The sequence below is a fragment of the Lissotriton vulgaris genome, chromosome 8 (assembly GCF_964263255.1).
Source record: "Lissotriton vulgaris chromosome 8, aLisVul1.2, whole genome shotgun sequence".
NCBI classification, from domain to species: domain Eukaryota; kingdom Metazoa; phylum Chordata; class Amphibia; order Caudata; family Salamandridae; genus Lissotriton; species Lissotriton vulgaris.
Window position 1 is genome coordinate 1,167,749,130 of NC_141696.1, and position 27,783 is coordinate 1,167,776,912.

General features: G+C 47.0%; 1 protein-coding gene across 3 annotated transcripts in view; it reads right to left on the reverse strand.

The window, feature by feature from the left end:
• The window catches only part of DGKH (diacylglycerol kinase eta), a 749,224-nt gene that overhangs the window by 271,574 nt on the left and 449,867 nt on the right, over positions 1-27,783 (reverse strand). For all 3 annotated transcript variants that reach the window (XM_086935028.1, XM_086935027.1, XM_086935026.1), the window contains exons 4-6: positions 15,074-15,178; positions 14,627-14,759; positions 812-918 (exon numbers count right to left, since the gene is read on the reverse strand). In XM_086935028.1, coding sequence (XP_086791154.1) covers positions 812-918; positions 14,627-14,759; positions 15,074-15,178 — 345 coding nt within the window. The remainder of the gene's footprint in view (positions 1-811; positions 919-14,626; positions 14,760-15,073; positions 15,179-27,783) is intronic.

The following is a 27,783-nucleotide window of genomic DNA, read 5'->3' on the forward strand; positions in this document are numbered from 1 at the left end:
ATTCCCCATCGAACGAAGAAATGAGCTGGCCTTAATGTACATCACCCTTGTATTTTTACAGATTGGAAAAAACAAAGACAACCACCTTTGTTTTCCTTCAAAATATCTCATGAGACGTCTTACTGAATGGAATGAGCTGCAAGTTCTGACTTCAAGAAAAAAAAGACTTCTAAAGGATTGCTCCAGCAACAGAGAGGACCGTCACAGTTACATTCTGAATCTTTTTCCAAATGCCCTGCCTCATTCGCTGTATCCCTTGATACTATGAAATATAACAAATGTTATAAATCAAACTAATTAAAAGGTGACTTTGCAGAGAGTAATACAGTAATAACCTACAGCATAAAAAGAACTACAGTGCAAATACTACAAAAAAATATTCTTTAAAAAAAATCTACAGCTAACTTTGTGAGGGTGGGGGCCTTCCAATGTCACATTAAAATAAAAAAGGAAAGAATACAAAAAAAAACTGCCTCACCACAGCCCCCCAAAATGGTATATATGTGGCAAGGCTGTTTTAAAGTACAGTCTTTTTAATTATGTTCTCTTCATTTGGACATTGTTTAATATTACAGCATAGATTCTCAAGTACATCCACTTTGAAATAGAGGCTTGTTCTGTTCAGAAACAAGTATACATTGATCTTTGTTAATGTAGATATGTACCTCATTAATATTTCTTTATATCAGCTAAGAAAAATCAATTCAGAATACAAGTAGAGGATGGTTATCAATTTGCTAAGCACAGCACATAACGTTACAAATTCTTGTAGTGCAGTTGCGATTGCATCGCTTGTTTGATTCCTACTTACCCCATCCTCGTCCTCAATGATATCCTTCCCAATGGAGGCAAGCGTCGTCCACTTGCAGTTGTTGATTGCCCTAACTGCACAACGTTTGTGAGCTTTAAATTTACAGACTGAAAGAAAGACAGCCATATTAGTACTTCTGAAATGTCGATAACTCATTACACAAGAATAAAAATGCAGTGGCTAATTTCAGTGCCTCAAATTTACAACCGCTGTCTTAGATCAACAGACTGTTTATAAAAGCCAATCTAGCACAATCATCTTGCAGTCTTAAAATAATGTTATCTTAAAACTAATATGTTAAATTGTGCCCGTTTGAATGTCTTTGCATTCATTTCAATCAACATTTCTTTATCCAGTCCATATCCCTATTCAGAATTTTCAGCATCCCGAAAAAAATGATGTAACATTAGAAAAGTCACAGATTTGGGTTACTCATTTGAATACTAACTGCCCTTACAACTGCTGAATGGACTTATTCCACTGAAGCAAAAATTCTTAACTGTTTTTTGCGAATGTCATTGTCTTTGAACTAAAATTTCAAGTTGTGCTGACTACCATAGTTCACAATTCATACTTTTTCACATGCAATATTATGAACTTAGAGCAGGTAAAGAGCAGAGTTACCGAGAATTGGCCTAAGAGGGGGAATTATGTCCGGATTGCAGGATATGGAAATGACAAATTGAAATAACATTATTCTTCGGAGGCAAACGTTTACTAAGTCTATAGCTAGGGTTAACATCTGGCATGGATCGGTCCATTGTGGACCAACGTTAGACAACACTGGTGTAGAAGCAGGGATTTCAACTTCAGCAGTTAAAAGGTGAAGGCATATTTTATTTTGGGTCACAAGAGTGAGTTTTGCACTCCACTATTTGCCAAAAGAGAAACGCAAAAGTTCTTTCTACAACATGTAATAAAGTGAAGAAGGTTTTACATTTAATACCTAAAATTAGAGAGCCCGCTTGGGGGGATGTAGGTCTAAAAGAAAAAACAAAAGGTTCCTTTCACAGTTTCTATAGAATAACGCAAAAACGTGTGCTCGCTTTGTTGTGGGTGTTCACACCAGTTAATCTCTCCTTTCTGTGACATGGAAATGTACATGAACTGGTAAGATGCTGTGCATTGTTCTACTACACTCTCTTTTGTGGTAACTGGCAGGCTACTGAATTCCTAGGAGATTAAAATTGCTTCAACAATACATTACTGTATTGTTGCGAATAGCGACCTTTTCTGCAGAACTTTCACAACCATGCACAGCCTTTTCTTCAATTTACCTTAGGCTCTTCTACCAAAAAAAACCAACAGGGGTGACAATCATTAAGCCAAGTCGTGCATCAAAGGGCACACACTACACGTGACCTTTCAAATAAAATAGTGTTGCTCTCCAAGACCCACATAATCCTGTCCAAACAACTATGGAGTGTACTACATAGAGGCCGGGTGAATGCACAGAGGTAAAGCAAGGCCATGCTCCTCACATCTCATCCCTCCTAACATCACCAACAAGCATTAGAAATGCAATAGGTCTCGCAGCATTAGAGTTAGTGCTTTTAGAATTGTTAATGGGTTTTTTTGTAAATCTTTAGCATGAGGGTGAGGGTGAGTGAGGGTGAGTGAGGGTGAGTGAGGGTGAGTGAGGGTGAGTGAGGGTGAGTGAGGGTGAGTGAGGGTGAGTGAGGGTGGGTGAGGGTGGGTGAGGGTGGGTGAGGGTGGGTGAGGGTGGGTGAGGGTGAGTGAGTGTGGGTGAGTGTGGGTGAGGGTGAGGGGTTGAGGGTGAGTGAGGGTGAGGGGTTGAGGGTGAGTGAGGGTGAGGGGTTGAGGGTGAGTGAGGGTGAGGGGTTGAGGGTGAATGAGGGTGAGGGAGGGTGAGGGGTTGAGGGTGAGGGGTTGAAGGTGAGTGAGGGTGAAGGTGAGTGAGGGTGAGTGTGGGTGAGTGAGGGTGAAGGTGAGTGTGGGTGAGTGTGGGTGAGTGTGGGTGAGTGTGGGTGAGTGTGGGTGAGTGTGGGTGAGTGTGGGTGAGGGTGAGGGGTTGAGGGTGAGGGGTTGAGGGTGAGTGAGGGTGAGGGGTTGAGGGTGAGGGAGGGTGAGGGGTTGTAATGCACGCAGCAGGGGGCGTCATGATTACCAGAGTGGGCACAATAGCACCGGAATACCGCCTATGGAGGGGTGTGGGCAGTCTGATTCTATCAGGCAGCCCCCTGCAGGTGCTGCGTGGGGTGGGGCTTGAACTACAGGCCGGGGAGCTTTGTGTACTGTGCTTGTGTGACTACTTTCTGTAAAAAACAAGTGGACACTAATGTGCTATTCACAACAGCAAAATGTCATTTTTTAAGACACAGCTGGAATGATGATGGTTGCACTGTGACATGGAGATTAGTGAGGTTTGGGTTATAGCAGGCTTTGGTTTACTATTTGGAAGTTAATCAGGCATGTTTATGATACCCTTTCATGTCTTCGAACTTTCAAGAGAGAAGAGAGGTGTCGGTGTTCTACAAGCAAGGCATTTTCCATAGTGCCAGGAGAGTGCATATGACAAGGACAGTAAATCAGAAGGCATTTCCAATGTATGAATTAAATCTATTTATTACAAGTCTACTGAATGATGTGTTGCTCATTTAGAAAATAAACCTACAAAGGAAGACACTACATTTTTCTTGACAACTTAGGGAATGGCCGACGAGGATAGCTTATGGAGGAGCCACTGTCAAACAAAGGTGCTGCAGTATACAGACTCACACTCACTACCGCAGGCCGTGACTTGTAACAGAAATAATTTTCGTTCTGGAATTAAACATGAACCCGCTTCCTTCTCCGCGCCACATATAAAAAGATTTTCAACAGCTTGGCTAGGGAGGCTTCAACTAGCAGTATAGATGCTGACTGGCAAATCTTTTACTTTATGCGTATTACCAGCTTTGTTTTTGTTGCTCTAACAAGCACACGGCGCAATAACGAGACTGAAACAATGTTACAAAACCTTGAGGGTCAATGTCAGCAAACTACATGGTGCAGGGACAAAGAATGGACAACATCACATTATAATTATAAAAACATAAGGAGAGATCACACTGACAGAGCATCCGTACGGTGCCCCTCAACAGAAACAAGTGGATATGTGCCATCCAAAAACAATAGGCGAAAACGATGGGTGTGTGTCACGCTTCAGCAGCTTTGCTTGTACTATCGATTCAACACCGGAAGTAACTTATGGAGGCAATGAGGAGATGCACATGTGCAAGTGCAGCAGGGAGGGGGTGGGCAACGGAGAGGAGAGCAGGGGGACAGGAGTACGGAAGGGAGTCTGCTCGAAAAAAGTATGCATTCCTATTGGGTTCTCAACACAAATCAGGGGTGAGGTGCCACTAAGTAATGAAAAAAGCCGGCCGATGAAAGCCTGAACATGCCTGCCATACTGGGTGTTGTCTGCCGGGCCGCGGGATACGGGGCAGACCTGTCTTGACTGCGATTGAATGCCGAGGATCCCGCTCCGAACCGGATTTGAAGACGAGCCTGCGGTGGACTGGCTCTGCGGCCTGAGCACCTCTGTGGTGGTGCGTTGAGACCCGGGGCGCGCTTGTAGCCCCGGTGAGAGGCCCAGGGAAGCAGGAGGTCCCGACTGGTGCCTGGAGACATGGAGCATTGAATAACAAGACGGACGGACGGAAGAGAGGGGAGGGGGGAGGAGAAATGCGACACGGAGGGGAGGGGAGGGGGCGGAGAGGGGAGAGGTGCGACACGGCGTTAGACGGAAGGAAGAGAGGGGAGGGGGAGGAGAAAGAGAAATGCGACACGGCGGGAGGGGGCGGAGCGGGGGAGAGGGTGTGTGTGTGTTGTTAGGAGACGGACGTGCACGCGCACGCGCTTTTAAGGTCAATGCGCATGCGCATAAGCTCAATGCGCATGCGCATTGACCTTAAAAGTCACGGGCACTGCAAGGAATCGCCACGATTCCTTGCAGTGTGGATAAAGAGTGGATAACTCGCAATAGTCTCGCTTGCTCGATGCGCATGCGCATCGACAGGCGAGACCTAAAAATCAACCGAGACATGGTTCGACACACTGACTTTGAATGCCACTTAGCATCATTCTGCAAGTTATATGAAGGGCTCCGAGGTCAGGTGCACACTAACTTACCTGTTGCCTCTATTACTTACTGTGTAAACAGAAAAAGGTGCAAATGCACGGGCATTGCAAAATGTTTATGACAGGCATGTTTTCTTGAGAGCGCCTTTGATATTATCAATTGTCATAAATCTGTGTAAAGGCCACCATTAGCAACAGAAGGCTAAGAGTCAGTTTTAGCGTCTCCAGAGTGGCTGGCAGCACATCTGTTTGATATTCCTCAATATAACACACTTATTTTGTACACTCTTCCTGATCATCAGTGCTTTGTTTTGGCGTTGTACCTGCTGTGACGATCTCAATGCACTGCCAGAGCCAACAAGACAGAAAAAGATGCAACTCCACTACACGACTCTTCTTGAACCCCAGAGAGTCCCTTATATTCGATGCCCATCGCCGCAAAGACTTTGTTAGGTCTGGCCAAGAGATAGCTTTTTTTGTCTTGCCAGTCACATATTTTGAGAAAAAAGCTATAATAAAACAAGCATTTGCAATGCAATAGGTCTAGCATTTACAAGAGTTTGAGCTATTGGCATTGTTAACGATTACTTTTATTTAAGTGTTGTTTTTAAAACTGATAAATAAAAGGCATTGTCATTTACAATGCCAGTAACTTAAAATCTCGCAAATGCAAGACCTATTGCATTGCAAATGCTTTTGGTGCCTGCTCTATAAAGATTTTTTTGTAAAGCGTTAGAGACTGTGTCCTGCTTGCTGTTTGAGAAAATCGTGCTCAGAGGCTGTAATTTAAGCCTACCGCATAACAACACACGTAACAGGGAATGTCCTCACGGCAATTTACAAAATAAGACAAGGAGGGAATACTAAGCCGATTGACCACTTAAAAAAAAACACATTTTACACTGGACAATGGCACAAGCCAATTAAAAATATGGGCGGATAGTGGGCGGTGCTTCAAGTCCATACCAGACTACAGCATGCCTTGCCTCTCTGCCCAGGTTCGACCTAAAAAGGTCCAGTTAACCTTTCAACACTTTATCACTACAGCTGTTGACTAATCAGAGCATGAGGGGTGGTGGGTACAGTGTGGTTGGTAACATGGCGATGAAAAGCGACTAACTGTAAGCTGTACAGGCATCTGCTAGTCCATTTGTTGCGAGTATTACTCCCTGACTTTATTCACCGCCTTGAAAACATCCTGTACGGCCCCTAATAAACTGCTTCTAGGAACATTGCCTTTTGGAGTCAGGCTAGGACTTTTAAAACATGCTACACATAATCTCATGGTGACCCAGTGGGACTTCTATTTAGCTACTTCACACACTGACACATAATTAAAGGAACCTTAACCCCTTCCACACTCATGACGAGCTGGGCTCGTCATGGTGTAGCCTCCTCAAACACTGATGACGAGCCCAGCTCGTCAAAAAACAATGTAAAAAAAGAATTTTCAGCACAGAGGGGGAAAACGCATAGCAGCCATGGAGTTAAAACAGCTGATGCACACTGCCCACAGGCAAATCCATCTTAAAACAAAACCACTTGGTTTGTTTTACTAGTATTTATGCTTCTGTCCCACCTTATGATATACTCTCAACCCATCCCTTCAGCGTTTGATCTAATTTTATCCCCATTCAAATTGAACCTTATTTTGCTTCACTGATTGCGGTCTCCCTTTTCTCCAACAGCTGCAGGACGACTACTCAGTGCTTATTGAAGACATGTCCTATGCCGACATGTCCTATGCCGACGGATACTCACCACCCCTGAACGTGGTGCATAGATATGTGGTAGCCTGCAAGGAGCCCAAGAAGAAGAAAGATATAGGATTGCAGAGGGGCCTGCATGCTCAAGGAAACTCCGCCTCTGATCTCAGTGCTTCCTAGACTTTCTTGGGCCATCCCCAGGCACGCCAAGGCCTCTGGGTAATGTGTTGAATGGCAATGAACAAGGGGCGGCTGTATTGGGGACTGCGCCACACCCTGACGGGAGTGATGCCTTTGCTTCCTAGGGGGGTCACCCTTTCACCTCTGGACATTGACTTTCGCCTGAGTGTCCTTGAGCCCTTTGGTGGATGGTTCTTAGATGCAGCCCTCCATACAGACGTACCTGAGCATGTGCGAATAGGACACAGCTTACTTTTGCGCCAATGTTTTTAACCGGAATGGTAAATGTTTGGAGTGGTAGTTCATTGAGCCTGAGAGACAAGAGCAATCTGAGAGATAATGCTGCCCTATGAGTCAGTAAACATTTTTTTTTACTTGGGTTGTATGTGTTTGAGACCTTGGGCCAGAGAGTCCAACTTAGATCCAAGAGGGCAGATCCTTGCCTGATTGACATGCGATATATTTAAATCCACTAAACTCCATGGAACTCACTAACATATAGAATGGCAAACCAGAAATTCTGGCATGGATCCAGCTCTCCTGGACGTACGTTGGACACCCCCGCCTTAGGTTATAGGATATGTGTATCATGAAAAATTGCTCTGCTGCCTGAGCCCGTAAGATCTGTGTATCCTGTGAAATGGCTTTGCTGTCGAGGAGTGAAGGGTGGTTCTGCCAATTTGTTTCGGGTCCCTGGATCTAAAATAGTCCTTTCAGTAAATTGTGGAGTGTTTGGTAATTAAAGAACGCAGTAACTAAAAATTTCAGTTTCCTGGTTTTAACTCTAGTAGATTTGGCAGTTACCATCAGTGGTCCTGGAAGGGAGGAAATTGGACAATAAAGAAAGATGACAAAGGCGAGTGTCTGGAAAACGGACTGCATCACATAGTGGCACTCTACCTCGGAGTGCGTGTCCCATAATTGCTGCGTTTGCGGCTGGTGGTGTTCACAAGCACCACGCCCTCCTCTGGATTCCCCGTTGAGAAGCCCAGGCATCCAGTGCTAGAGGTCGAGCGATGGCAGTCTGGCAGATGCTACACTTAACAAGAAATGTGATGCTCTGCCCATCCTCATATTCCACTCAAGTGATGTGTTTATTTGGCAGGTGTAGGCTCCCCCGAAGAGCAGTGTGCGTATGAGAAGCTCTCATGTAACAGCATATGACACTGTACTTAGCTGGATTTCACTGGATCCCCAGCGTGCACTGACTGTCCCAGGAGGCGTTTCACAGCCGAGTTCAGACTCTTCCGGTATTGGGTGGATTCCTCCCTCGCTATAGGCTCCCAGAGGTTCAGCTCTCCTTTTCTCACTGAGCGCATTTCCCAGCACCTGCCACTCAACTGACAGGAATGGCTGTGGTCTCAGGCTGCGCTGCTGACTGTAAGTGACAGCTTTCCAGCAGCGTGACACGCCGGGCTCGTGAGCAGGTTGTTTTCTTCCGAGAAGGGCTGCGCAGAGCGTGGCTTCAGCGCAACACTGAAACTAACTAGGAGGGAGGGAGGGAAAATGAAAGCGCGCCATGCGCGCGGGGACCTGAGATGTGCACGCTAACGGAGTCCACATTTCCTGTCCAAATGCGTGCCATCTCCTGTCCCCCTTCAGAGGAGACGCCATGATCATGCACATCGCTTGTCCGTGCGCGCACATGTTTTGTTCCCTTTGCGTACCAAACCGACAACAATAGTCTCACCAAGGCGAAGCAGCGCATGTGCTGCGTTCGCTAGGCAAGACCTTAAAATACATACATATTGAGAGGCAATCGATCAACCCTCTTTATCCATTGGTCAGACATTCACATTTGCCCACCAGACCCTATAGCCTGGGGGATAGTGCCGGCCCACTTCAGCTACTGCCTCTCTTCAGTGAGTGACAGCATTTCGCCCTTGCACGTGTGCATCTGCGCCTATAAAGTAGTCTATTTCATTATCAGGGCTAGTAGACCATTCTCTGCTTTAATTTATACAGTCATTAAATTTTTTTAGGATGTACTTTTGCGAACTGCCTTTTATACTTTTTTTGTAAACATGCCTGCCGTGTTTAGGTGGTAGCAATTATACTTTTTATTAGCTTTCTCACTTTTAATGTCTGTGGCATATGTCTGCAAAAAATAAATACAAAAATCACATGCTTGTCAGGGCCAGTTTATTGGCTTTGTCAATGCTTGCTTAAGAAGTGCCACCGAGGCACTGGTGCTGCCACATGCTCGCACAACAGAGTGATTACAGCTCAGTAAGAGTATACAAGAAAACTGGCCATGCAGCTGCCGCATGAGGACCAATCAGGTTTCAGAATTGGTGCTGTCAATCACAAAGTGTGAGCTTCTGTGAGGGTTGCCATGTGGGATGCGGATTAGGAGAAACAGAGCATCATTATGGAGTAAAGAGATACTAAACAGCATAGAGCGCAGAGGTTGGTGACAGCTGTGGACTAACCAGCAGAAACAAAGGGAGCAAAGCCTCAGCGACTTCAGGGTATACAACAGCAGATATGTAGAGAGAATAGCCACATGGACAGCAGAGAAACCAACAGGAAAAGTTGAGAGCGCAGATCCTCAGTAACAGTAGACTGTTCAATGGAAGACACTAAGGGAACAGAGTTTCAGTGACCGCAGATTTGGAATGGTAAGTGTAATGAGCCTCCGTGACAGCAGTGTACTTAGCAACAGAAACTAAAGGAATTTGGCAACCCTTTCACAAAGGTTTTGATTTCCCTAGTAATCAAATGGTATCCCTTTCCAAAGTCGAAGTTACCAGATGCTGCAAAATGATAGCTGAAGTGTGCAGTGGTTGGGCTGAAGGCCGGTAGTCATACACCTGTAAATATCTTGACGCCTCTAATTTTGAAGACTGCGGAGAGGTACAGAACGTCTTGGCACACTGATATTGTACTGGTGCAGTCATTTTATGACATTTCAATATATTTGAACATTTTGGGGAAAATGGCAAATGATTACTTCTTGAGTTGAAAATCTTGTCTAGATTTTGGAAACGTTGTCAACTTGACATGCTTTGCCTAACACTTCAGCACATTACTGCTGGCATGTGCAAACCTTTAAAAAAATGAGGGTCTTGCCACTTACTATAAAAGTGAAATATTTTTAGGTCTGATGTTAGCTAAAACATTTCAACAGTACTAAGAGTATACCTCATAGGGTTATAGTAGATTTCAGACAGTCCTCTTCATTCATCGGGCTGTTGTAGTGTCATTTACGTTTTTTTCCATTATTCACAACATGCAGCATGGGGCAATGGGTCAGCCCACCGTTGCCATTGGTTTTCTTCACCGTGAGTAACTGCATTCGGCTCTTTCATCAGGAGTGTATATTTTCACACAAAGTTGTTCTTGTCAGTGGCAGGCATTACCATGGAAACGTGTTTTTTGTTGGGTTTTTTTTGCTTTTAGAGTGGCAAAGGCCTGGGAGCTCCCAACATGTTCTATTTTGTGTGCTCATTTACTGCTACCACCAAACTCTAGGCAACACAAACTCTATCCAAGTGCTTCAACGAGTAGAATATTTTGTTTGGAAGGCTTACAACAGATACTGTGTAATGTTATTGGGCATTTGTATAGTGCAGCCTTATGTAATAACTTGGCCTGTTTGCTCTTTATCACTTTTAAAAGTCAAACTATTATTAGTGTAGTTTAAATAACATATTATTCTAAATTTCCTGAAACACCTCTCGGCAAAAAAGGTCCACATGAAAACCACAAAAGCTGGGAAGGTAGCATTGTCATCATGGTGTTATGTCCAAAGAAAAATCATGAAATGTCACCAGTTACATTTGTGTCAATACTCACTGCATTTATTTTCATTTTTTCAGAAATCTATTTCTATAAGCAGTGAATTCCCTTTATTTGACACTGCGCCAGACTCTTACCTTCTACAGAGCATCCTTTTTTTGATTAATGTATATATATTTTTCCCTAACCATGTACAACTGCAAAACCAATTTAACAATATGAAGACGAATGTGCTGTCAGCTATAGGCGGGCACTTCCTCCCGGAAAGAAATAAAACAGGTTGACTTTCTGTATGAGAATACGCCAGCTTCCCTCCGCCGTTTGCATGAAAAATTGTCCGGAAAATTGATCGTGACTGGGGACCAACAAAAATAGCAATATCCAGTTGTCGCCTACAACATGCCAGCCAGAGGTAGGAAAATATTTTGATCATGACAGGGCGCGCGGCAGAAGACGCCCACGCACATCCGGATTCTCATCATAGATCGTTCTATCTTCTGTCAGAGGCATAAAGCGGGTGACATTTAATATCCTCCAACAGGCGCCACCTTTTCTTGAGAGGTGCCATCAGCAATGCATATTTTAAATAAAGTTATAAAATGTGCACGTGCTAGGTATGCACTCACTGTAAAATCCTATTTATCACCATCAAGTGTGCGGAGTGGCCACGTCTCAAAGCAAGTATAGTAATGAAGGCAGATTCAGGTATTTTGTTGCTTCGGTGTAGAGGTCAAGTTGTTGTTATTACCACAGTGAAGGGGGTGGGAGGGACTCAGATTAATTACATTCTTGATCATCACTGCTTCATATTTGGGGCCTATGCTCCGAGAGCATGCCGTAGTTCTGCCTTCAGACCAGTGTTTATAACTAATGCACATGAAATAACAACATGCAGTAAACTCTACATGCAGACTCGCAGTAATAGGTTACCATTGTTGAGTGTGCATAGGACCAGTATGATGCACTCAAGGTTTCATATGTGAGTGTTTTCTCTCTCACTCACCACCGAGCAGTTAGAATTAGGATCGGGTTTCAACAGGAAATGTCTTTTTGGGTTGCTAATCATTTGGGTGCCATTTGACGAATCTACATAAAACCTTCCAAAAAAAGTGCTACTTCTGACTAGTTTATGCGGGGAAAGTTTTGGGGTGATCCGTCAAGAGAGGGCAGAGAAAAACGGGGGTCCTAAAACGCATTTCCACATTTATTTTTCAGTAGTAACTTTAGACACACATCCCGAGCCTAAAAAGACCCTTGGAACCCCATTCCCCAGGGTTGTTGCAGTAATTAAAAGGGGGGGGGGGGGCTGCATGGCCTCCCTCCCTAGCCTTTAAGGGCCCTGGGGGCGCCATCCCCTTGGGAAGACTCAGTGACTGTCTACAGAGGAGTCCACCCTGGAACACAAAGGTTTTCCTGCCCCCACTAGCAGCTATAATAGAATTTAGAGAGGTCCTGGATGGGGTTCCCAGGGCCACAAAATGCTTAGGGACGGTGAGCGACATGGCCCCCTCCCCTTTTTACTGGAATTCGGCCACAAGGATGGGGTTTCCAGGGCCTTTTAAGGCTAGGGGAGGGAGGTGCATGCCCCCTCCCCTTAATATATAGGTTTTGGCCCCAGGGATTGGGTTCCCAGAGCCCGAAGCCAGGGTGGCAGACTCTGGAGCATGGGGCTCACGGTTCGATCCATGGCACCGGCGGCAGGTTAGCCCGCACCATGTGACTCTGGGCAATAGCTCACTTAATCTCCCCGACGGCCCCCAGTGCCTTGACACACTTAGGGGTATTTGTTCGCGCGTAACAAATCTCGGTATTTCATATGAATGTGTTTACATAAATAGTAATTTCATATCACAACAGAAATAAAACTGGAAAGTAGGCTTCTGGATGCCAAATACCTGGGAGACTACTTCAATATTATAAAGCACACTAAGGAATTACACCCAAAGAGCTGAATAATTTGGAATCACGCTTGGAAATTGGCATAGGTACGGTAGAGGAGTGGCTGTGAGACGCCTATGCACCCCTGAGAAATCTTGTGACATCAGTCTTTCACTTTGTGCAGCTGAAAGTCCTACACTAGACCTATCACACCAGGGTCCGACTGCATAAATTCAGGAGAACAATGGCAGAGATGTGTTTAAGAGGATATAGAGAGCAGGGTAGATGTTTACACTCTAAATAACCCAGCGTGACAAAATACTGGTCAGAAAGAAATTGAGAAAATACTGGAATTCACCCTGGGTCAGGAAACAGCCTCCATACACTTAGGGATGTGGGGCAGATTAAACTCTAAATGGGTATCAGAAATGATTTATAAACCTTAGCCTCAGAGTGGCCAAGAAGGATATTGCCAAAGAATGGGTCAACCCAACATCCACAACTATAAGAGAAAGAAATGGCATTGGGAATTTGTGCACGGCAGCAGATAGGAACAATCTACGCATGTAGAGGACCCCCAAGAAACTTTGATCAAATATGGGGTGCCTGGATTGTATATCATGGGCTTACAAAGAAAAGAAGATAAACATAGGTGGGATGAGCAAAGGCCTACCGAGAACTTCTGAAAACGCAAAACTCTATCAAGCTGGTGACTGGAGTACTAGAGCTTTAACTTACAAAAATGTCCCTTCCTGGACAAAAAGCGTGGTGTTCCAGAGACTGCCAACGCAGGTCTAATGGCCAGATCTGATACCTCAAAAATAAAGTATCCAGGATCATGACTAACCCCAAATTTTGAGTTGATTTTTTCTCCACTTTTCTAAGAACCGAAATGGGTAAATGTACTGTGTGCACCAAAAACAGACAGGAATAAAGACCACGCCAGAAGAAAATATTCTTCCTCAGAAACTCATTACAGCAATGCACGTATGGAGTTGTGGTACATTAGTAAACAAGTTGTTTTCCTTGACAGCAGAGCTTGTTTTCCTTGGGAGCGAAGCCTGTACCACCTGAGGCTTCAGGTCCATTTAGTCTCATTCTAGAGGGGTTCTCGGTTTTTCTACTCCACTGATCTGCCAAGTTGTTTTTCATTCCTGTAGAGTGAACCGCTAACAGGAAGAACACTTTAGCCATTGGTAATTTCCTCTACTCTGCTATTGCCTACCATGCTTAATATGCACCTGCCCTGCAAAACAGTTCAGATAGCTTTTCTAAGGAGCCCAAGAAAATTGTGTTTCTATTGAGAATAAGCAAGGAGACACTGCGATTTAGTTGAGATACCACTGACTACCTGAGGATTAAATATTTATTTTTTAATTCAACATCTTTAAAAAAAACTTTCCCACAAATGAACATACAGTTCTATGTCACAAAGACACTACACATGAATAAAGTCATGACAAGCACACAAAATGTATACGTTAAAACATGGACAACCTCAAAGACTGCACCTAAAGGTGTAGGAAAGGTCAGCACTATTTTGGACAGCTGCACACATTGGTTGTAGTGAACAAATAAGTTGAAATAGGAAAGTTTCTCGTTGTGCCAGCGCTATAATGACAGTCACTGTCTCTGAAAGATTTAATTGAACATTTTAATTGCAAAAAAAATGAACCATGCAAATTAATAAGCGTCTGTCTACAGAGGGTTATTCTACATAGCAACATTCGTGCCAGGACTGTTTTGTTTCTGTCTATAAACCAGATCATTTGCGTCATGTCGATAAGCCAGATAATCTGAGTTTGTGCCTGGGTAGCCACAGTAAACGTAGCTGTGTTCAAGATCTGAATCGATTATCCTCAGCCCAAAGGTAAATGAATGGTTGGCTTAAGTGATGGTGAAATCAACCAATTGTGTCACAGCCAAAACTCAATATCAAAATGTAAGTCTTAATAGTCAATGCCATAGCAAGAGATGGGCAAACGAAGATGCATTTTTAAATATAAAGTTCTTTTCTAAACCTTACCCTAAATATACTATGCTGTTGAGAAGAAGTGCAGGTGTAACAATGCCTGGCCTACTTAGTACACTCCAGCTAACACTTTGCCTCGCTGCGTCTCTGTCCAATCTGGCTATGTCAGGGTGAACAAACACACAGACCCATACACTTCACTCAGATCAGTTCATACATCAATAACAAAGTACACTGACAGAAAATCCTTACCTTCGCAAGACAGGCCATGGGAAGTGACTCCAGAGAGGCTTTCTCTGCACACATTACAGAAGGTGGGCCGGGCGTGGGAGCAGGCGTACCAGTTATGCATCCCTGAGAAATGTTCCACATTAAACTGTGCGGTCTAGCAAAGGAGAAGTCAAGACAAATTTGGAAGAAAACGGAGACCGCTATTGCTAAAAGCATTTACACTGATAATTAATGCTGAAATATTTAGAATCTTGGAGAGAAGCATGCAGAAAAATAGTAAGGATCCTAATTACGGCAGCAAGTAATGCACACTGCAGAACGAACTATTGTTCCAAATAATTAATGTTTTTTTTTAAGCTCAAACAGTATATTCATGCTTGTTTGAATGGTTTTAAAATATGCTCTTACAACTGTGCACAATGGAGTTGGCACAGATAATTCTAAGTGCAGGAAGGCGTGCTTCCTTACCTCATAATGCTCCCGGGACTGCACGGACTTCAGCGAGCTGATCCAGTCCTCCATCTCCTTCCTGTTTTCTGCACAGAGTATCAGCCTCCTGAAGGGGGTGATCACCTGAAAGAGGAGGGCCTGAATAAATTACTTTGAATTACAAGTATGGCGCAGAGGTCTCCAAGGACTGAGGTCTGACAGGAGCACTGATGATGATATATGTCCATCACTGCTCCATGCAACCACCTCAAGGACTCCTCTCCCCCTGCCCATGAGTTCTTCACTGCTCTGATGAAGGTTATTAACAGATCAAGAAAACATCAAACAGGAGACAGAAGCACAGAATGTTCGGGTGTGCATTCCTGTAAGTGGGGCACAGCAACAACAAGGTGATGGATGGAATGCGTTAGTTAATCTCACCCACTGGCAATGGCTAGACCGCACTCCAGGCAATTGTTTTTTAAATACTATGCCACCTCAGTTTGAAACCAGCCATATGCATTCTTGATCCAGTTCCAATAGGAGCAGCCCAGCCCGAACCACAAGCCCAGGTCCTCTCTGAACCGAAACACAAGCCTCAGTTCAAGGATGGCCCAGCAGGCATCAAAACACGGCCTGGTCCATGCATGATTGCAAGATTGATGTTACACACGGATCTCAGGACAATAGATTCTCAGACCTGTAAATCCTGCAAGACTCAACCAGAGCTGGTCTTTCATCCCAAACCTTACATAGTTTGTGAAGCGTGCCCCAAAGATTTGAGGCTCCCAATTATCAGAGAAAGGGAATGCCCCAAAGGCCCTATAACTGCGGTTCAAGCAAGAACTATTTGGCTTTCCCATAGTTCCTCCCCCTTAACTCCTATGAAGGTCTCTCTTCTGAAATTTCTTTTTTTTTTAAATCTTTATTGACATGAAGGCACAAGAAGCATACACATTCGTACAATCAAACTTCAGCCCTGTATTTATATATTTACGTATCTGTAAACCATTATATTCATTACGTATTTTAATTTATGCCTAAATCGACCCCAACTACAACGTGTGTATTCGTTCCCATACAGCAATCTTTGGAGTACAGTGAAAGGCTTTTCGTTATGTGCTGTACATTGTTTAACCCCCATAACATAAAGTCTAAAAACCTAACATGAGTCATCATTCTCAGGTATGCATTCTATGTTTATCTCTACTCACCAGCCATCTCCCATGCCCCTCGATTTATCTTTCAGTAAAGCTGCCACAAAACGACACTCCACTTGGTCCAATGAAGTAGCCACCCATCACCCAGTCCGCTACTCATCCTCCCCTTCGGAGTCTAGGTCTTCTCCTTCCGGTAAGGGTTCACCTATTTCTCCCCTATATACATTCCAAGCCGCCCACACCTTGTTCCATTTGCGGGGGCAAGCCCGAAGCACATATACTGCCCTTTCCGTAACCATCAGCATGTCCATATTTTTAGCCCAATCTATTCGCTGTAGGCAGTTCTGGAGCCCCCCCATTTCTGCGCAATATCTCGCTTAGCCACTGTCATGGCCAGTGTAGCCCAAATCAGTCCATATCTATCTAGGTTGTTGGGGGTCCCAGATGTTCAACAGGCATTTACGAGGCTCGGGTAAAATGGAGATCTTAAGTGTTTGTGAGATCGTACGCATGATTTGCTTCCAGAATTCTTGTATCTGTGGGCAGTCCCATAGTGTATGAAACAGTGTCCCCTCCTCCCCGCAACCCCTTAAGCAAAAGGGATGAGGTGCCCTATGTATTTTGTGAAGCAGCGTCCTAGTGTAGTAGATGCGGTGTAAAATTTTGAGCTGCACTAGTCTGAACTTTGCGGAAATGCCCACTTCTCTCGGGGAGGCTAGTGCTTCATTCCACTCCGATTCGTCTGTCTCACCTATCTCCCCACCCATTTTTCTTTAAGTTTCATTGTAGGGTCCTCCAGGTTGTTGACCACTTTTTTATATGTGAGGGAGGTCGCGCTTTGTTGCATAAAGTCTGTCAGTAGTCTATCCTCTAGTGGTGAGGACTCTGGTATGTCAGTGCCCACTGGGATCGCCCGGAGAAGTGCGTGCCGGATTTGCACGTACCTAAATGTTTCGGTGGGGCTTAGGCCATACTGTTGCTGGAGCTGCGGAAACGCAATCACCGTGCCCTTGTCCCATAGGTCCCCCACTGTGGAGATTCCTATGCAGTCCCATTGCGTAAATCCTTTACAGGATCTAAGGTTCCCCAGTGATTTAGTGTCCCACAGCGGTGTCAGTTTGGTTATCTTTCCTTTCCAGCCCAGTCGTGTTTGTGCTATGTGGCACAGGGCCGCCGTGTGCTGCGTTGGACCCAACAGTTTTTTAAGTTGCGATTTATTATATAATACTGAGAGCATGCAGTCCGTCCCCAGCTGTGACCAGTCCGACCTGTATGTTGGGTCGTCTCTCGGGGTGTGGATCCACTGGTTAATTATTTTAAGTTGGGCTGCACAGTAATACAATTGAACGTTGGGTAGTGCAATTCCTCCCTCATACCAACTTTTTACCAACTTGTCATAGGCTATACGCGCCGGTCCATTTTTCCAGAGCAGGTTTGAGACTAGTGCTGCAACTTGTTTGAAATATCGCGGCGAGATAAGATACAGGGTGTTTTCCAGCACATATAGGAATCTGGGAAGCGCCATCATTTTATATAGAGCCGCCCTCCCAAGGAGGGTCAGGGGCAAGGTCGCCCAGTGCTTAACGTCTGCACGTAGGCGATCCATAGGTGGCTTCAAGTTTTTTGCAAAGAAGTCTGCGGCATTATTTGTAATGACGATGCCCAGGTATTTAAAGGAGGTCGTCTGTAACGCCAGAGGGCAGTCTTCCCGCAACATTGGTTCCGGGCCCTTCAGTATGTATATTAACGACTTGGACCAGTTCAGGGTATAGCCTGATGACTTCCCATGTGTGTTGCAGAGATCTAATAAGGCAGGGATCCCGTTTTCAGGTTCAACCATATAAATGAGCATATCGTCCGCATATAGGGAGATTTTGTCCTCCGACCCTTCTTCCCACTTGATCCCCTTGAATAAAGGCGTTGTTCTAAGCAGGTTCGCCAAGGGTTCTAGCACCAGGGCAAAAAGTCAGGGTGACAAGGGGCATCCCTGCCTAGTCCCCCGTCCCAGCAGGAATGTCGGCGAGATGTGGCCGTTGGCCACCACCTGCGCAACCGGTTTCGTGTAGAGTAGTCGTATCCAAGCTATATACTTCGGTCCAAAGCCCATACGCGCAAGTACCGCAAACAGATATTCCCACTCCACCAGATCGAAAGCCATTTTGGCATCAAGGGAAAGAATCACCGCCTTCTCCGAGAGGAGGTGTGCACGAGCCATTACCCCATGAACCCTCCTGAGATTCAGTGCTGTACTCCTGTGGGGCATAAAGCCCGACTGGTCAGGGTGGATCAAGGTGTGCAGGTGTGGCATCAGACGGCTGGTCAGTAGTTTAGCCAGCACCTTGGCCTCTACGTTAAGCAGAGATATTGGGCGATACGAGGTACATTCAGTAGGAGGTTTTCCCGGCTTCGGTATGGCTACAATCGTGGCTGTACGCTGGTCAAGCGGTAGTTCCGCCCTCTCCAGGCTTTCCTTATACATGTCTAGTAGAGGTCTACTGAGCTCTGAGGCCATCGCTTTATACCACTCCACGGGCAGTCCATTGGGACCCAGCGCTTTACCTGACTGCAGCGCCTGAATCGCCAACTGAATTTCATCCTCTGTCAGGTCCACCTCTAGTTCTTGCATAGCGTCCTGTGCTATACTGGGGATGGCAATGTTATCAAGCGAGACCGATGCCGTCTGTGCAGTGATGACGTGTTCTGGGGTATATATTTCCTGAAAATGGTTCGCCAGGGTGCGTACAATTTCATCTGGATGTGTCTGCAGTTGCCTGTCATGGGAGTGGAGCCTCTGGATACCCCTCGCACTTCCCCCTCTCCTATCTAACCATGCCAACATTTTCCCCACTTTGTCGCCTACATCATAAATTCTATGTGTAGTGTTTGCGATATTGCCTCGTACTGTCGTTTTGAGGTGGGCCAGGTATTGTCGCTGCCGCAACTGCAGTGTGTGTGCTGTGTCCGGGGTGGGATCCGCCATGTGGGCATTGTTCGCGCTGTGGAGTGCCAGTTCTATTTCTGTGAGGTCTCGCCGGGATTCCCGTTTGTGCCCCGTTATTGCTGCTATTGCTTCACCCCAGAGGACCGTTTTATATGCTTCCCACAGGACCGAGGGAGAGGACACCGTTCCAGCGTTTTCATCAAAGTAATGTATTGTCGCTAATTTAAGTTTCTTCCTGATCTTAGGGATTTTTAAATAGTTCGGGTCTATTGAGTAGATTCTAGCGCATTTCTTTTTTTTTTTAAATGAAATGAAATGAAATGAAATAAGGTATTTATAGAGCGCACGGTGGCCAAACGGCTTCCTGGCGCTGAGAGCTCTACTGAACAGAACAGACAGGGCCGAGGAAGTTAGCAGGGGTAGGAATGGGCAAACAAGAATGTTTTGAGCGCTTTGCGGAAGTGTGAAAAAATGGGAATAGAACGCATGGAGAGAGGGTGGTGGGTGACAGAAAAATTGGTGAATGGTTGGATATGCCTCTAGGCAGGATGTCTATTTTATCTACGGACCCCAGCCCAACCCCTAGGAACAAAAAATAGTCTATGCTCGATAGGCTATTGTGGGCGGCGGAATAGAAAGTGTATTGAGTCGCTGCGGGGTGTAGGTGTCGCCACACGTCTGTAATGCCCATAGCCCCTAGGAAGTCAGGGAGCGGTGCAGTCTGGGGCGGTCTCTGATGGGAAAGGTATCCAATGTAGGGTCCATTATTGCATTCAGATCCCCCCCTATGATCGTATCACCCTCAGGGAGATCTAGGAGGAATTTACCTAGGGCAGGCAATGCTACGGAATGAAGTGCTGGGGGATGTACACGGAGACCACGTTGAGCGGCCTCCCCTCCCATTGGCCATGCAGGGCTGCGAAACGACCCTGGTCGTCCGTCTTGCGGTGGTCCACTATAAAGGGCGATGTCTTTTTCATTAGTATCCCTGCCCCTCTGGAGCCTGTTGTGAACTCTGCATGCACTGCCATCGCATAGCCGCGTCTATCAAGTGCTTTACACGTAGTCCCTGTAAGGTGTGTCCCTTGGAGTAACACTAGGTCTGGGCTCTGGCGTTTAATGGCCTGCAGGACCAAACCCCTTTTTATTTTATCCCCTAAGCCTCTGACGTTCCAAGTAAGCAGGCGCACGGGAGGTACTTCTCTAGTCGTAGGGGTGCCCTCAGTGGGTGCAGTGCGGAGTGGGTGGGTCATTGGATCGTTGGGATAGCATCATGTAGGACGTGTCGCTGGTCTCAGTGCAAATGTAGCGTTTCGTGTTGGTGCTTAGGATTAGGCCGGTATTCGGTGTGTCTGTATACTCGGTGGCTTGAGTGATGACTACTAACATGAACATGAACAATAGAACTTTCCCCCCATCCCCCCTCCCTGCTCCCCTGCTCCACGGACAAACCCCCGCCCGCTTCCCCAACTTTGCAGAGTGCTTTGGCCCTTCCCCAACTATCTTACTTGCTTGTGGGGTTGGTGAGTCCCCTACAGGCACCGGCTCTGCCCACCCTACTCAGCTTCACCAGGCCCAAGGTCCATTGCGTCGCATTCAGTCCGTCACTCATTTATTTCATCTTCAGACAGAGGCTGGCTGTCCAGAGTCAATCAGATCCTGCGCCACGTCAGACTCCGCTCCTGTCATGTCGTCTCGGTGTGCCGAATGTCCGGTCTGTTTGTCCGTGTGCTTGTCGTTACGATGGTGCGGGCGATCCCTATGTGGACGGTGAGGTTGTCCCACTTGCCTCCAGCCATCAAGCCAGTCCTGTGCCACTTCCGGCTTGTCAAAGAACCACGTCTTCCCATCGGCTACAATCCGTAATTTGGCAGGAAACAGCATTGAGTATGGCAATTCTCTGTCTCGCAGCGCCTTTTTCACCTCAGTAAATGATTTCCGGCGTCTGGCCACCTCCGCTGTGTAGTCCGGGAAGAAAGCCAGAGTCGAGTTTTGAATTTTAACATGTGGTGAGACTCTCGCTGCTTGTAGGATTGCATCCCTGTCTCTAAAATTGAAGAGTCTGGCCAACACAGGCCACGGCGTGGCTCCTGGTTTGGGCGTTCCGCCAGGTACCCTGTGCGCCCTTTCTACTGATAAGTGAGACAGACCTTTGGGTTGCAATTTGTTTTTTATGAGATCTTCGACGTAGAGGTCCATTGCTCCCTTCCCTTCTCTCTCCGGAAGACCAAGGATGCGTACATTATTTCTTCGGGAACGCCCTTCTTGGTCGTCCAGCTTGTCTTGTAGAAGCTTGGTGACTTTCTCCATACGTTCCATAGCTATTTGCAGCTCCGACGTGTCTTCTACAAGAGATTTTGCGACTACTTCTACCTGGGACACCCTTTCAGTCATTTTTTGGAAGTCCGCTCGCAGCAGCGTAACCTCAGAAGAGATGGAACCCACTGTGGTTTTCACTTCAGAGAGGGTTCTCATAATGTCCTCCAACATCACTTTCTTGGTCCCTTCCGGTTCTTGAGTAGCGCCCGTGGAGTTATGCCCATTGTTCTGCGATTGTCCGTGCTGGCTATAGGCAAACTTATCTAGTCTGGCCTACGTTGATCGACTCCTGGTTCCTTTGCCCGCCATGGCACGGGGTTTGCGGAGATTGGTTCCAGTTCCGGTCAGCACCGCGGTCAGAGCTCTGCGACGACCTTTGCACCCCCTGCGTGGGTCATGGAAGAGTGGTCCTGTATGGGCACCTTCACCTTGTGGGCCTGAAAATGATTCCCTCCCGGGTTATTTGACTGCCGTTGTCAGGGGCGTCCAGCACACAGCGGTCAATCCGTTCACCGAAGAGCCACCTGCTGCGCACCCGCCTATGTTCCACCGCCTCTTCACTGCTCGTCACCTCTGGTACGTATCCCCTGGACTGCCTCTGTCCGGTAGGTCGCCGGTTTGGTCGGGGTGACTGTGGTTCTCAGTGCCGCTATTCTGTGCGTCTAGTGCGCCGCACCAGAACCCGTCTCTGATCGAGCCCTGAGCAGGGACGACTGTTATATCTCTTGCTGGGCTGCCCGGGCTCTTCCAAGTCCGTTCCTATATAGCCAGATGGAACGCCGTGTAGGGTATTGCTAGCTCGGCTGGTGTGTCGCACACGTTTCCAAGTGCACGGGCCCGGCTGGAGTCTTACCGGAGTTTCGTCCGCCTAGCGTCTCCCCCGCTGCTCCTCACCCGGGTCAGGGCTGTTGCTGCCTCCGTGGCCGAGACGATCGTTACTGACCCCTCCGAAGCTCAACCCAGTGTGCTCACGTTTTCCGCAGGACCCCGGGGGCACCTGCACTCACCGCTGAAGGCCAGTTCCACGTGGGGTCGGTGGCGCCGCTGGGGAGGGCGAAAGGGTCTCTCCTCACCCGTCGCGGCAATATTTCTTCCAGCTTCTTAGGCCTCACTTTCGCTGGGGTGCCGTATGGTCACGCGAGGTGCCGCCGGAAGCCCGGCCACCCGCATGAGTCTGCAGCTGCCGTCTTTCCTCGGCAGTATTCCCCAGGCTTCGGCAGGCGTCCCTGCCGGTCCACGCCTCGGCGGTGCCCCAAAAGTTCCCTCTAATGTTTTTGCCGCAGGGGCGTCTTTTTCTTTGTCCCGTTCAGGGTGCGGGGGAGCGCCCTCAACAGCAAGCTGGCCAGGTCTCACTTCCGCCGGGGCCGGACAAGCACGCAAGGCCGGTGCTCTCCTCCGGTTGCAGGCCCAACTTCGCCAGTGGGAGATTAGGTAGTTCCCCGCCTCTGTTCTTCGCCAGGGTTGGATCTGATTGTGCCGCTTCGGTACCGGACCCGGTTACCGCTTCTTCGGGTGAGCAATTCAGCGGATTAATGCGTCGGATTGTTGAAAAGGCCTCAGTGCCCTCGGGAGCTCCCACACTATGCTGCCGCCATGCTTGGCTGCTAGCCACGCCCCCCCTCTCTTATGAATTTAATGTATTCTACATATCCATATTTTAGATGCCCTCAGGCTCACGTCTTCAAGGCAACCAGGCACAACAATGAAGTTTGTCTACCGCTTGCATACAGCGGACTCCCCAGATACGGATTTTCACCAATGCCATACCCTGCTAAGAAACAACAATGATTTTACCTGGTACAACAAACTGATGAAATAAGATGCATCTACTGCTCGCGGATTCTGGGTAACAGAGCGCAACTATGTTTTTCACACCATGAAAAACATCGTCTACATTCAAAATATTCCATCTATTTATGCAGAACGGTGCTCGCACGTTTTTCCAATCGCAATGTTCCAAAGCTGGCAATTTAGAGGGAACAAAGCAGCATATATAAGTTTGCACCAAACCATGGAAGGAAATAAAATTCGCATTCAAACAGTATTTCTCGGTCGTGGTCTTGCTGCCAGAGAACCACCATACATACTTTTGCAAACCTCATGATAAAATGGGCGATAAAAGTACACGTTAGGACTGGGAGCCCGCGAAGAGAGATGAATAAAACATTTTAGTCTACACAAGACACTGAGACAACATGAGAAAAATTCAAATTTGTATAAGAAGCCATAAAAATAGCAGCTTTCTTCCCCTGGTAAAAATAGGTTTCGTTTTTAAAGACCATGTCTTGTTTACCAGTGCCCCGGTAGGTGTTGCGCTGTTTACCGCAACAGTTAACTGATGCCCCGGAGTTTAGACTTAACAGCAGGGCTGAGCACCAGCAGTTCTATCGGGCTCTGTTTTGTGCCCTGGCACAGGAGGTCCGTTTTTTTCCCCAGACTGCAGTGACAGCAGGCATATCGATGTGCGCTGGTCACACTGCTCACTACTGGAGAAGTTAGGGCATGAGGTCATGCCAGGTGAGCCTTGAGGGGAAGGGAAATCCTGTAAAGAGAGTCATTTTCTCTCTGGATTTCCCTTCTCTTTTTGAAACTCAGGAGCAGCAACACTTTCGTGGTGTCACCAGGGCTTTAAGTGGAAGCTTTTAGTAGCTGCTTATGCAACTAATAACCATTGACAAAGCCAATAGTCCTGAAATGTAGGTATGATGTTACTTGTTGTATTATATATCTGGATACAATCACAGAAACAGCAAAATACAGGCTGGGCGGCAGACTATGCTAAGCACAGATTTTTTGCATACATGTTTTAAGCAACACCCTTAATTACATTGGCCACGCCCCTTTGAGAACACCCCCCCCCCCCCCCCAGATTTGTCATCCCACTTAAAGACCTGCTTAATAGGTGCAATACATTACATATGTTACAGGTGCAGTCCTCAAAAAAGATTCCTGAACGAAAATGTACCTGCCTAAGTACATACCATGCTTTTTTGCACGTTCAATTTTGGAAAATTTCACCTTAACGGTGACGTAAAGTAAAATAAAGCCCCACCCCTTTCTCCCGCTTCCATGCAGAATGTTTATATGCGTCCCCGAGTCTCCCATATCTCACAGATGTTCATTGGGATTGGGCCAAATGGAGTACCCCAGAAGGGTAGGCGGCCCCGTGCAGCTGAGGCTGCAGAAATCTGCGTCACACCCTTGCTTCTGAAATGTATCCAGGGTATGTGGACCGTATCGCATACCAGGGCACCCTTACTCGAGGCGCTAGACTTTTTGATAATACCACAGTTTTGATAAACTGACAAATAAGAAATCAATCACTGATCACATCACACCCACAGAGGATTCAAGTAATCTGATATGTGCCAAAAGTACTAAACAAAGAACTGTGCATGAAAATTACTTGTTTAAAACAATTCATGTTAAAAAAGTGTCTCCAGAAAACCATCCGAGTTTGCAAACACAAACCATAGGAAGCCGGCCTGCAGATTTAAGGTCCTGCGCGAGGACAGTCTCCCACTAGACCGGTTTTGAAATTATTGATCCGGAGTGGAATAGAATCGTTTTCTCAGTGTAAGGGAGTGGTAATCTCAGCAGTTTGTGGAGCTAAACAAAGAAGCCATTATTTAAGCATCAATAACCTAAACAATCCAGTGTCAATATTTACTATAAATTAGCGTCCTTTATCGGCTGAAGTAGAACACCGATTCCTTCTAATCCTATTTATATTACAGTGTGAGCACATGATGCCCAAATTATCATACTTCCAAAATGATTATATTGAGATTTCTAAATGTATCCCATAGATTTGAAGACATCCATCCTCTGCTTCATGACTGCATACTTACTAGCAAATGGAGTGATGTGCACGATCACTTGCAACAACAGCTAAATAATGCTTTGCTAAGTGAAAGTCCAGTATAAAATCCTGCTGATCATCATTACCGAGTGTATGGTTGGAAGTCCCTAGCGTAGTAACCATGTGCCATCCTCATTTTCTAATTCTGATTAACTTGGTACACATTCTTGAGTCACCAACAAGACTCTGCTACGCAAAACGTTTACACCAGAAATTGTGCTATACTGTCAACATGGATTAGGCCAAAACACAACATAACATGACTAAAAGTGGTAGCAGCTGATTTTTAGTGGTGGAGTACAGACTTACTGGATTTTTGTGCTAATCTGTGTAGTCTCTCATGACTGGACTTTCCGATTCCCAGTGTCAGAGGTGATTGTGAGTAGTGGTTTGATACATGAGGTACTAAGTTTCCCCTTGCACAGGGGCGTAGCTTCAGGGGGGGGGGGGATGTGTGAGGTGTTATACCCCCCAACAAATTGTGGAAAGGTCACGGTCCCTACCTTAGCGGGGAAGCATCCTCGCGCGGGGGATGGCTCGTCTAACCCAGATTGCACCTTGTTCCCTTTCCCCCAGGAGTTCTTCTCTCTCTCATCCCCTGCAGGTATGCCAGGATCCGAATGCGGAAGACAGGAAACCGGAAGCAGTTCTCCCTGACCCCGGAAGTCCCACCCCCAGCTACGTCCCGGAAGGTAGAAAAGCCGACGATCCACAAGGAAGGGCGTTCCAACCAGCGGACTCGTGGCAGGAGGCAGCAAGGAAGGAACCGGAGCTGAGAACGAGGAGCAAGGAGTCGGAGAGTCGAGTCGAAGCAGAGGAGAAGGACGCTGACGGCGACGTGTGGTCTGAGGACTGGTGGAGTCCTCAGGAGGTGGCTGGAGAGCGGCCGCAACTCACCAGGGAGTTGCGGCGGGCCACGTGAGTAACCGTCATCCTTCTCCGTGTGTCCCTTGTAGATAGTTGTTAATATTGTAGAAAGCTTCACAACCCAGAGCACTGTAAATCTATACATAGGTCCCTTCCACCCCTTGAGCACTCTGTTCACCCCTTTTTCCCCTATTGTCGGTCTCTTCCACCTCCCCGTCCTCCCCTCCCTCACCGTCGCATCTTACGTACCCCCACATCCCGGTGTCGGTGATTGTTTACGTTACTCCACGAGAGCCAAGGACTAACGGCCCTGTACTTTTCACTCGTCCCAAACCTCCGAGGTCCACCGGTGTATGTCGCAAGACCAGACGACTCAGCAGAGAGCGAGAGAGCGCATCGCCCTGACGACCTCCGCCCAGCAGCGGGAAGCAACCCACAGTACATCCCTGTCCGACGTCCTTTTTTCCCTCCGGATACCATCAAGGATACAAGTGGCCCCATCCCAGAGACTGCATATCACCTCATATACTTGGCAACAATAAATCCAGCTAACCATAGCGCATTATATCTGGCCTCCCCGCTTGTTATTCCGGTCCGCCGAAGCCCACAACCCACAGGTGGTGTCAGAAGTGGGATATCCCGGAGGCATGGAGGCCGCTGTCAAGAAACTGGCAGAAAGCCAGGAACAACTCGGACAGATGTTGGAAAGGTTTATGAAAACCGCTGAGGATGATCGCGGCCAACTACATGATGTTCTGAAAGGACAAGGCACGGCCCAAGACCAGGCACTTGGGAAACTCACAGAGGCCATGGGACAACAGAGACCTGTGGCTCCCCTACCTTCTGTGGTCCTGCAGAAATATGTAACGGGAGAAGAGCCCGACTTCTTTTTCACGAACTTTGAACGACTGGCACAGGCGGCGAATTGGCCTGTCGATCGCTGTGGGCATTATTTGGGAGCATTGTTGACCGGTGAATTACAGTCAGCCTACCAACAGGCCAACCTACAAGGGCAGACCCCGTATGCTGACATTAAGGCTTGCATCCTCGAGCGCTTAGGGATAGATGAGGACTCCTACCGGATGCGCCTGAGACAAGTCCGAGAGGGACCACAAGAAACTCCGCGGGCCCTGTCCTACCGTATCCAAGACTTAACAACCCGGTGGTTGAAACCCGCTACTTCCACCAAAGAAGAAATAGTGGCTAAAATCAATCTCGAACAATTCCTCACTTCCCTTCATCCGGCCACCCAAAAGTGGGTGCGGCAGCATGCTCACTTGACACTGGCCCGGGCTGTTGAGATAGCCAGCGCCTATAGTAAAGCCCAGGAAGTGCAGAAAATAAAGGAAGACCACCTCCATCGGGGGCCACATAGTAGCCACCTCCGGCCCCAAAGACCACCAGTCCCCAGAAGGCCGGACCCAGTCCCTTTTGTACCTTATCCAGTAATGCCTAGGCCAAACCCACCCGGACCTCAATGTTATCATTGTGGGGGTTTCGGACATATCGCTCGCCATTGTCCGCAAAAGGATGAACCAATGGAAGTGGGCGTATCCCGGAACTATGTATGCCTCACGTCAGGGGCATCTCCCCACCGTTT